The sequence below is a fragment of the Salmo trutta genome, chromosome 10 (assembly GCF_901001165.1).
Source record: "Salmo trutta chromosome 10, fSalTru1.1, whole genome shotgun sequence".
NCBI classification, from domain to species: domain Eukaryota; kingdom Metazoa; phylum Chordata; class Actinopteri; order Salmoniformes; family Salmonidae; genus Salmo; species Salmo trutta.
The window spans coordinates 5,714,593-5,726,598 of record NC_042966.1 but is presented as its reverse complement, the minus strand read 5'-3'; the positions used below and the strand labels follow the sequence as shown (position 1 = coordinate 5,726,598).

The 12,006-nt window shown below is 44.1% G+C and overlaps 1 protein-coding gene across 1 annotated transcript in view; it reads right to left on the bottom strand.

Moving 5' to 3' along the window:
• The window catches only part of nhlrc2 (NHL repeat containing 2), a 63,912-nt gene that overhangs the window by 45,422 nt on the left and 6,484 nt on the right, over positions 1–12,006 (bottom strand). Inside the window, exons 3-4 of the mRNA XM_029764183.1 lie at positions 4,873–4,922; positions 2,599–3,004 (exon numbers count right to left, since the gene is read on the bottom strand). Coding sequence (XP_029620043.1) covers positions 2,599–3,004; positions 4,873–4,922 — 456 coding nt within the window. The remainder of the gene's footprint in view (positions 1–2,598; positions 3,005–4,872; positions 4,923–12,006) is intronic.

Genomic DNA, 12,006 nt, shown 5'->3' with positions numbered 1-12,006 from the left:
GAGACAAAGAAGTTTGTTTTCCCATGTGTAGTGCATATGGCTATGGCCATCTAAATGCATAGATGTGTGTGTACTATGAGTAAAGTCATTGCCTTGTTTTTCACAAAATGGCCTTTCACCATTGGTATGTTAATGTTTGGTGCTGTAAACTGAGATGATAACACACATACTTTTCTAATTGCTTGTGAAACCAGTTGCTTGAAAGTTGTTTATTTGACTTCGAGAATTGTTCTTGATTTTTTTTTTTAATTATGGTTATTTGGTTTATTTTCAAGGCAAATCTATTTTCTCACAAAGGGAAGAGTTTTATTTTCAAATATACTGTCTTTTATGATGCAGTGATCATTGATATAAACGCAACATGCAACAATCTCAACAATTTTAATGAGTTACAGTTCATAAGGATATCAGTCAATAAAAAAAAAATTGGATTAGGCCCAAATCAATGGATTTCACATGACTGGGAATACAGATATGCATCTGTTGGTCACAGATACAGTACCTTAAAAAGGACATGAATCAGAAAACTAGTCAGCATCTGGTGTGAACACAATTGCCTCATGCAGCAAGACAGAATTGATCAGGCTGTTGATTGTGGCCTGTGAAATGTTGTCCCACTTCTCTTCAATGGCTGTGCGAAGTTGCTGGATATTGGCGTGAACTAGAACACGCTGTCGTACACGTTTATCCAGAGCATCCCAAACATGCTCAATGGGTGAGTATGCAGGCCATTGAAGAAATGGAACATTTTCAGCTTCCAGGAATTGTGACATGGGGCCATGCATTATCATGCTGAAATATGAGGTTATGGCAGCGGATGAATGGCACGACAATGGGCTTCAGGATCTCTTCACGGTATCTCTGTGCATTCAAATTGCCAACAAATAAAATGCAATGGTGTTCGCTGTCCATAGCTATGCCTGCCATACCTTAAAAGTACACAGAGAGCTAACATTAATGACATGCATGTCATTTTCTCATGGCTCAAAGTGGAAGAGAGATTGACTTCATCATTACTTGTTTTTGTAAGAGGTATTGACATGTTGAATGCACCGAGCTGTCTGTCTAAACTACTGGCACACAGCTCAGACACCCATACATACCCCACAAGACATGCCTCCAGAGGTCTCTTCACAGTCCCCAAGTCTAGAACAGACTATGGGAGGCGCACAGTACTACATAGAGCCATGGCTACATGGAACTCTATTCCACATCAAGTAACTGATGCAGCAGTAGAATCAGATTTAAAAAGCAGGTAAAAATACACCTTATGGAACAACGGGGACTGTGAAGAGACACACACATACATTGTGATATTGTTGTATGTTGGTATTGAACATTTTGTGTTGTGGATATGTGGTGGTGTGGGGATGTTATATGATGTACTGTTTAATCTTTAGCTCACTCAGTACAAACATAGTTCACCGTTTTATATTTAATGTGGATGCTTTGGTGTGTTTCGACCCCAGGAAGAGTAGCATCTGCTTTGGCAGCAGCTAATGGGGATCCATAATAAATACAAATACCATGACCCCACTGCCAAATGGGGCACTCTGTCCACAACGTTGACATCAACAAACCGCTCGCCCACATGACGCCATACACAAGGTCCACGGCTGTGAGGCCAGTTGGACATACTGCTAAATTCACAAAAATGATGTTGAAGGCGGGTTATGGTAGAGAAATTAACATTCAATTCTCTGGCAACAGCTCTAGTGGACATTCCTGCAGTCAGCATGCCAATTGCACGCTCCCTCAAAACTTGAGACATCTGTAGCATTGTGTTGTGTGACAAAACATTTTAGAGGGGGCTTTTATTGTCCGCAGCACAAGATGCACCTGTGTAATGATCATGCTGTTTAATCAGCTTATTGATATGCCACACTTGTCAGGTGGATGGGATTACCTTGGCAAAGGCACAAAACTACCTTAATTTTTTGTTAAACCGGTACTGGTTACCTTCAGACAAGTCCCGTTACACTTGTAGGGGTAGTATAGCAAAACGGAGACCACCACCCCCTTTCCACAGTGAGGTCACTTTAGTTTGCAACCCAAACGGTTCAGATGCTAATAACAGAAGATGGCACATCGACGGTACCGACTTCAGACTAGTTCACTGGCCACTAGTGGGAGTCGTGGAGCAATTTTTTGTGACAACACCGATTTTCGGGATGTCTCATGGTCTTATTAACACCGCTGTAGCTGCTTCTTTTACGGCAGATGCGGAAGTGCAACATCGGCAGATGTGAATTGAGACGCATCCAATGCAAAAAAAAACTACATATCTATAGCTTAAATTTCTTTTTATTTTTTATTATGTTACGTAGATTGACACACCGGTGCGTCATTCGACTCTGGGGGGTTAACAATTCTTTAACACTGCTCCATGTCTTATTCCTGATTTCAAAGCAGGGGTTAAGGTGTTGTTGGACATAAAAATCCCGGCTACATAAATATGTCTAAGATTCTTCTGACACCCTCCTATTTGGATTTCTCCACCGCCAGCTCTGTCAAGCCTTGAGGCGATCATAGAATTAGAATGTGTAAAACGGGCCATTCATCCGATTTAGTTTGAGGCGATGCTCATCCAGCCCTTACCTCCTATAGAGTAAAGCACCAGCCCAATGCTGGACACCACCAGTACCCGATGATGGCCTGTATCTGCTATAGCCAGTCTCTTCCTACTGGAATCCACTGCTACCTTCCCAGGAAACGAAAGAAGTGATGGGGGCAGAGAGTCCCTGTAAAGCTTGGTCCCCACAAGGTGGTCACTGAGCAGGACCTTGTCCCTGTAGTGTCGAAGGGAGGTGTTGGTGAAGAGCGCTAGGCGCTCACGGTGGCCCTCTCCCACCAGCGAGAACAGCAGGTTGCCCCTGGGCCCAATGAGCACCAGGGTGGGCCAACAGGTCACCTCCAGCTCATGCCACAGCCGAGCGTCTCCATCATTCACCACCGGGTGGGTGATGTTGTAGCGGAGCACAGCGCTCCGCACGTTCTGCAGCACCTTGAACAGGAGGTAAAATCCATTCCACTTAGTAAATCATTTTATGGTTAATGGTATAGTTGACTTGAATTACTTGCTGTTTCCATACACACACACAGACTTTGGACTTGTTTACCTACTTAGCTACTACCTCCAACAACTAACATTTCAATGTTATGCAAATAAGATTTTTCTACCATTCACTTTTATTGTTTTTGTTCAGTGCCAATGTTAGCAAAGAGTACTTGTGACTATGCATACACACCCAGAGTGTGGATTGCAATCTGGCCTGGTCCTGTTCCAGAGTAGTTTCGAGGCAAGGAATTTTTAAAGTACCATGATTTAAATGGTGTTTAAACTATCCCTTTAACCTGTCTGGGCTAGGGGGCAGTATTTTCACGGCCGGATGAAAAACGTACCCAATTTAAACAGGTTACTACTCTGGCCCAGAAACTAGAATATGAATATTATTAGTAGATTTGGATAGAAAACACTCTGAAGTTTCTAAAACTGTTTCAATGGTGTCTGTGAGTATAACAGAACTCATAGGGCAGGCAAAAACCTGAGAAAAAAATCAAGCAGGAAGTGGAAAGTCTGAGAATTGTAGTTCTTTTGATTCTCTATTGAAGCTACAGTGTCTGTGGGGGACGTTGCACTTCCTAAGGCTTCCATTGGCTGTCTAAAGCCTTCAGAAAGTGGTTTGAGCATTTTCCTGTCACTGGGCAGATAATAGGAGCTCAGTTACTGAGTGGTCTGCCTGGCAACAAAGGGATTGGATATACACAAGCACGCCGTTCCTTCTTTTTCTTCTTGAATGAATATGCTATTGTCCGTTTGGAATATTATCGCAATTTTACGTTAAATATACCATAAAGATTGATTTTAAACAGCGTTTGACATGCTTCTAAGTACAGTAATGGAACAATTTGACTTTGTCTCTCGTTCTGCACTCGCGTGTTATGCCTTTGGATAAGTGATCTGTACGCACGAACAAAACGGCAGTATTTGTACATAAATATGGATTATTTCGAACAAAAACAACATTTCTTGTGGAAGTAGCAGTCCTGGGAGTGCATTCTGACGAAGATCAGCAAAGGTAAGAGAATATTTCTAATACTAATTCTGAGTTTACGTTGCCCCGAACTTGGCGGGTGTCTGAATAGCTCGCCGTGATGGCTGAGCTATGTACTCAGAATATTGAAAAATGTGCTTTCTCCGTAAAGCTATTTTAAAATCTGACATAGCGGTTGCATCCAGGGGTAGTCTATCTATAATTCTTCAAATAATTGTTGTATATTTTTCAACGTTTATGAGTATTTTTGTAAATTGATGTGCACATTCACCGGACGTTTTGGTGGGAATACATTTTCTGAACATCACGCGCCAATGTAAAATGCTGTTTTTGGATATAAATATGAACTTTATCGAACAAAACATACATGTATTGTGTAACATAATGTCCTAGGAGTGTCATCTGATCAAGATCGTCAAAGGTTAGTGCTTCATTTAGCTGTGTTTTGGGTTTTATTGACACATGTCCTTGCTTGGAAAATGGCTGTGTGATTATTTGTGTCTATGTACACTCCTAACATAATCTATTGTTTTGCTTTAGCTGTAAAGCCATTTTGAAATCGGACAATGTGATTAGATTAACGAGAAGTGTATCTTTAAAATGGTGTAAAATAGTTGTATTTTTGAGAAAGCTGAATTATGACATTTTGTTGTTTTTGAATTTGCCGCCCTGATATTTCACTGGCTGTGTCCCGCAGGTGGGACGCTAGCGTCCCATATAGCCAATAGAAATTAATAATGGAGAAGCTGTGTTGCAATATTAATGAAAAATGTAATTAAGATCACATTTCTTAAAATAAAACATGACAATGGCTTACCTTTTCGTTGGGGAACTTGGCAGAGTGGACACCCACGATAACAAGCCCATCTTAAAAGAGAAAAACAGATGGAGGGGCGGGAAGAGAATGTGAAACAGAGGGAAAATAAAATCATATCAGGATTGATCATGAACAGTTATATCCCGTTCATACCCAAACAAAATCCTGCAATCTTTACCATACCGTCTTCTTTATACTGCCTTTTCTTTATATCTGAAAGGTGTAGCCGGGAACCAACACGGTACATTAAATTCCACCAACGGCTCTGAAAACCGAGCTTTAAAAACATTTCTAGGCTTTGGGACGACGCTCAATTGTGAGCCAATCACAAAGCTTCACAGAAATGCTTTTAAAGCATTTATTCTCTCCTTTTAAATGTAAACTCATCAAAAAAAAGAAACGTCCTCTCACTGTCAACTGCGTTTATTTTCAGCAAACTTAACACGTGTAAATATTTATATGAACATAAAATTCCACAACTGAGACAAACTGAACAACTTCCACAGACATGTGACTAACATAAATGGAATAATGTGTCTCTGAACAAAGGGGGGGGGGGGTCAAAATCAAAAGTCAGTATCTGGTGTGGCCACCAGCTGCATTAAGTACTGCAGTGCGTCTCCTCCTCATGGACTGTACCAGATTAGCCAGTTCTTGCTGTACCCCACTCTTCCACAAAGGCACCTGCAAGTTTCCGGGCATTTCTGGGGGGGGGGGGGGGGGAGATGGCCCTCGCCCTCCGATCCAACAGGTCCCAGACATGTTGGAGGGTCATGTCAGGATGAGCCTGCAGGAAGGGTACCACATGGGGGAGGAGGATGTCTTCCCTGTAACGCACAGCGTTGAGATTGCCTGCAATGACAACAAGCTCAGTCCGATGATGCTGTGACAACGCCCCAGACCATGACGGACCCTCCATCTCCAAATCGAGGAACGCTCATTCCTTTGATGAAACGCGAATCCGACCATCACCCCTGGTGAGACAAAAATCGCTACTCGTCAGTGAAGAGCACTTTTTGCCAGTTCTGTCTGGTCCAGCGACGGTGGATTCGTGCCCATCGGCGACGTTGTTGCCGGTGATGCCTGGTGAGGACCTGCCTTACAACAGGCCTACAAGCCCTCAGTCCAGCCTCTCTCAGCCTATTGTGGACAGTCTGAGCACTGATGGAGGGATTGTGCGTTCCTGGTGTAACTCGAGCAGTTGTTGTTGCCATCCTGTACCTGTCCCGCAGGTGTGATGTTCAGATGTAACGATCCTGTGCAGGTGTTGTTACACGTGGTCTGCCGCTGCGAGGACGATCAGCTGTCCGTACCGTCTTCCTGTCTTTGCTGAGTTTATATAGTTCTGTCCTTGAGCTGTCTATTAATGTTCACTATTATGTCATGTTTAGATAACTGTCTGCTGCTGCTATTAAAAAAAAAATAATCAGATGGCGAGGCCGTTAGTTAGTAAGCTATCAATGTGCATAATATCTAACAAGCGGAGAGAGGGTAGAGAAAATGTTTTAATTAAACATGGATCTGCATATTTTTTTTTTACCAAAAAAAGCAACATTTGATTTCTAAACACAATAGGAAACAGAAGAGTCTAAGGGGCTCTACACAGTCTACGGATGCGGTTTGTACACTCACTGTCATTGCTGATTAAACAAATATCCTGATGTGGCTCTGAATTTAAAGGGAGAATCTGCAGTTGCTATATCCATTTTTTTTTTTTTTTTAATTAATGATATACAGTTTAGGTCAAATATATTGGTACCATTACATAAGGAGATGCACTGCAGTATTTAATGCAGCTGGTTGCCACACCAGATACTGACTGTTAAACTTGTTCAGTTTATGTCTCAGTTGTTGAATCTTGTTATGTTCATACAAATATTTACACATGTTATGTTTGCTGAAAATAAACGCAGTTAACAGTGAGGACGTTTCTTTTTTTGCTGAGTTTATTTATCTTTTTTTCTTTGTATATATTTTTAATCTCATTTTCCATCTACGGACTGCACATACTCTCTTGCAACCCGCCTCACCCAATGTGGTATCTGGGATCTGCTATTTTTAACACTTTAGAACAGGAACCCCGTTCAGACGCTAGCCAGCTAACTAGCTAGTAGTCAGTTAGCCACGGCTAGCGGTCATCTCTGTTAACTCGGACATCTGCCAGCCTCAGCCAGGTCAACTCTTGCCAGCCTGCACAGCGCGATATCAAGCCAGAGCATATCGGACTGCTTTTTCTCGACCACATCTCCGGATTCCTACCACAAGCTCTGAACCTTTCCACCGGATCATCGCAGCTAGCTAGCTGTTATCCGAGTGGTTACTCCTGGCTAACGTCTCTGTCCCAAAGCAAGCACCAGTTAGCCTGGAGCTAGCCTCGAACTAGGCCCATCTCCTGGCTAGCCGAAGAGATCCTGGGCTTCAATTACCTCATTTGCCAATTGGCCTGGTCCCTTTTCTGCCGACAAGGAGCCCAGCCGATCCATCACGACTGGTCTGCCGATGAAACCGTCTGAGGGGGTTTCAACAGGCTCTCCCACTGCGACGTCCCCCTGAGGGCCATCTGCTAGCCCCGGCCTGCTAGCTGTCTGAATCGACGTGCCTCCAGCTCGCCTAGCTACTCACTGGACCCTATGATCACTCAGCTACACATGCCTCTCCCTAATGTCAATATGACTTGTCTATTGCTGTTTTGGTTAGTATTTTTGTCTTATATCACTGTAGAGCCTCCAGCCCTGCTCAATATGCCTTAGCTAGCACTTATGTTCCACCCCCCACACATGCGGTGACCGCACCTGGCTTAAATGGTGCCTCTAGAGACAAAATCTCTCTCATCGTCACTCAATGCCTAGGATTACCTCAACTGTACTCACATCCAACCATACCCTTGTCTGTACATTACGCCTTGAATCTATTCTTCCACACCCAGAAACCTGCTCCTTTTACTCTCTGTTCTGAACTCACTAGATGACCAGTTAATTTAGCCTTTAGCCGTACTCTTATCCTACCCTCCTCTGTTCCTCTGCTGATGTAGAGGTTAACCCAGGCCCTGCAGCCCCCAGCATCACTCCCATTCCCAGGCGCTCTCATTTGTTGACTTCTGTAACCATAAAAGCATTGGTTTCATGCATGTTAACATTAGAAGCCTCCTCCCTAAGTTTGTTTTACTCACCACTTTAGCACACTCTGCCAACCTGGATATCCTAGCCGTGTCTGAATCCTGGCTTAGGAAAGCCACCAAAAATCCTGACATTTCCATCCCTAACTATAACATTTTCCGACAAGATAGAACTGCCAAAGGGGGCGGAGTTGCAATCTACTGCAGAGATTGACAGAACTCTGCAGGCTTACTATCCAGGTCTGTGCCCAAACAATTCGAGCTTCTACTTTTAAAAATCCACCTTTCCAGAAACAAGTCTCTCACCGTTGCCACTTGTTATAGATCCCCGTCAGCCCCCAGCTGTGCCCTGGACACCATAGGTGAATTGATCACGCCCCATCTATCTTCAGAGTTCATACTGTTAGGTGACCTAAACTAGGACATGCTTAACACCTCGGCCATCCTACAATCTAAGCAAGATGCTCTCAATCTCACACAAATTATCAAGGAACCTAACAGGTACAACCCTAAATCCGTAACCATGGGCACCCTCTTAGATATTATACAGACCAACTTGCCCTCTAAATACACCTCTGCTGTCTTCAACCAGGATCTCAGTGATCACTGCCTCATTGCCTGCGTGTGTAATGGGTCCGCGGTCAAACGACCACCCCTCATTACTGTCAAACGCTCCCTAAAACACTTCAGCGAGCAGGCCTTTCTAATCGACATGGCCCGGATATCCTGGAAGGATATTGACCTCCTCCCGTCAGTAGAGGATGCCTGGTTGCTCTTCAAAAGTGCTTTCCTGTCCATCTTAAATAAGCATGCCCCATTCAAAAAATTTATAGCCAGGAACAGATATAACCCCTGGTTCACCCCAGACTTGACTGCTCTTGACCAGCACAAAAACATCCTGTGGCGTTCTGCATTAGCATCGAATAGCCCCCGCAATATGCAACTTTTCAGGGAAGTCAGGATTCAGGAACCAATATACTCAGTCAGTTTGAAAAAGTATGCCTTAGCTTTCCTAACAGAAATTAGCTTCCTGTGCACTAATTCCAAATAGTTTTGGGACACTAAAGTCCATGGAGAATAAGAGCACCTCCTCCCAGCTGCCCACTGCACTGAGGATAGGAAACACTGTCACCACCGATAAATCTACAATAATCGGTAATTTTTAAAAATAATTTTATTTTACCACTTTTTTCTCCCCAATTTCGTGGCATCCAATTGGTAGTAGTTACAGTCTTGTTTCATCGCTGCAACTCCAGGATGGACTCGGGAGAGGCGAAGGTCGAGAGCCATGCGTCCTTAAAACACAACTCAACCTAGCCGCATTGCTTCTTGACACAATGCACATCCAACCCGGAAGCCAGCCGCACCAATGAGTCGGAGGAAACACCGTACACCTGCCGACCTAGTCAGCACCCGGCCCGCCACAGGAGTCACTAGTGTGCGATGAGACAAGGATATCGCTGCCGGCCAAACCCTCCCTAACCCGGACGACGCTGGGCCAATTGTGCGTTGCCCCATGGACCTCCCGGTTGCGGCCGGCTGCGACAGAGCCTGGGCTCGAACCCAGAATCTCTGGTGGCACAGCTAGCACTGCGATGCAGTGCCTTACTCCACTGAGCCACCCGGGAGGCCTGATAATCGATCATTTCAATAAGCATTTTCCACAGCTGGCCAAGCTTTCCACCTGGCTACCCCTACCCTGGCCAACATCTCAGCACCCCCTGCAGCAACTTGTCCAAATCCCCCCACTTCTCCTTCACCCAAATCCAGACAGCTGATGTTCTGAAAGAACTTCAAAATCTGGATCCCTACAGATCACCGACCATTTCGAATCCCACCGTACCTTCTCCACTATATGCAATCTGGTTTCCGAGCTGGTCATGGATGCAACTCAGCCACGCTCGAGGTCCTAAACGATATCATAACCGGCATCGATAAAAGACAGTACTGTGCAGCCGTCTTCGACCTGGCCCAGGCTTTCGACTCTATCAATCACCGCATTCTTATCGACAGACTCAATAGCATTGGCAACTCAAATGACTGCCTCGCCTGGTTCACCAACTACTTCTCAGATAGAGTTCACTTTGTCAAATCGGAGGGCCTATTGTGCGGACGTCTGGCAGTCTCTATGGGGGTGCCACAGGGTTATATTCTCGGGCCGACTCTTCTCTGTATATATCAATGATGTCGCTCTTGCTGCTGGTGATTCTCTGATCCACCTCTACACAGATGACACCATTCTGTATACATCTGGCCCTTCTTTGGACACTGTGCTAACAAACCTCCAAACGAGCTTCAACGCCATACAACACTCCAACACGCCTCCAACTGCTTTTAAATGCTAGTAAAACTAAGTGCATGCTCATCAAACGATTGCTGCCCGCACCCTCCCGTTCTGTCCTAGAATATGTGGACAACTACAAATACCTAGGTGTCTGGTTAGACTGTAAACTCTCCTTCCAGACTCACATTAAGCATCTCCAATCCAAAATTAAATCTAGAACTGGCTTCCTATTTCGCAACAAAGCCTCCTTCACTCATGCCGCCAAACATACCCTTGTAAAACTGACTATCCTACCGATCCCTGACTTTGGCAATGTAATTTACAAAATGGCCCCCAACACTCTACTCAGCAAACTGGATGTAGTCTATCACAGTGCCATCCATTTTATCACCAGAGCCCCATATACTAACCACCACTGCGACCTGTATGCTCTCGTTGGATGGCCCTCACTACATACCCTTCACCAAACCCACTGGCCCCAGGTCATCTATAAGTCTTTGCTAGGCAAAGCCCCGCCTTATCTCAGCTCACTGGTCACCATAGCAACACCCACCCATAGCACGCGCTCCAGTAGGTATATTTCACTGGTCCTCCCCAAAGCCAACACTTCTTTTGGCCGCCTTTCCATCCAGTTCACTGCTGCCAATGACTAGAACGGATTGCAAAAATCTCTGAAGCTGGAGTCTTAGATCTCCCTCTCGAATTTTAAGCATCAGCTGTCAGAGCAGCTTACCGATCACTGTACCTGTACACAGCCAATCTGTAAAATAGCACACCTGACTACCTCATCCCCATATTATTACTTACCCTTTTGCACCCCAGTACCTCTACTTGCACATCATCATCATCATCATCATCATCATCTGCACATCTATCACTCCAATATTAATGATACATTTTTATTATTTTCGCCTCTATCGCCTATTTATTGCCTTCCTCCCTACATTTTCACACACTGTACATAGATTTTTCTATTTTTCTTTTCTGTTATTGACTGTACGTTTGTTTATGTGTAACTGTGTTGTTTTTGTCACACTGCTTTGCTTTAGCTTGGCATGGTCGCAGTTGTAAATGAGAACTTGTTCTCCACTGGCCTACCTGTTTAAATAAAAGGTGAAATAAAAAATACAAGTTAAGAAACTTTGGTATGGCAATTTTTTGCCTTAGCTATTGCAGGCCTATGAAGGCAGTGAAACCAGCGCTCCAACTGTCTCCGACAATTGAACTTGAGGAATAATGTTTTAGGCCTACCAGAGTTACTCCTTTAATCCTAATAATGATTGAAAATGTATGAATTAGCCTCCTTCTGTATGCCTATATCTGTATAGCAATAGTAGTCTGACAACGATAAAGAAATGTCAGTGTCGGGAACATGGCGCCGGCATTCTTTCTCTCGGTCTTTCTAGGCCGGGCTAGGCCTAAGCTTCCATTCCGTTGACATGTTTTGGATATTAATATCATACAGTGGACGTCTACAGGCCTATATGCATGCAATGCCCCAATGCATGTGTTCAAATCTCCAACAGCTGAACCGTGAGGTGGACAATTGTTTGAAGAAAGTAAAAACCAATTAAACAATAGGCTATGAAGTTTTAAATATGCAACACATCGAAACAAAACAAATCGCTTTTTGGGTAATTTGTTAAAGGCAGTTTAAGGACACGTAATTGTGGATAATTTGGCCAACATCGCTTGTGTATTGATGGCGCTGACACCGCCCAGGAGGTCTCTTTCT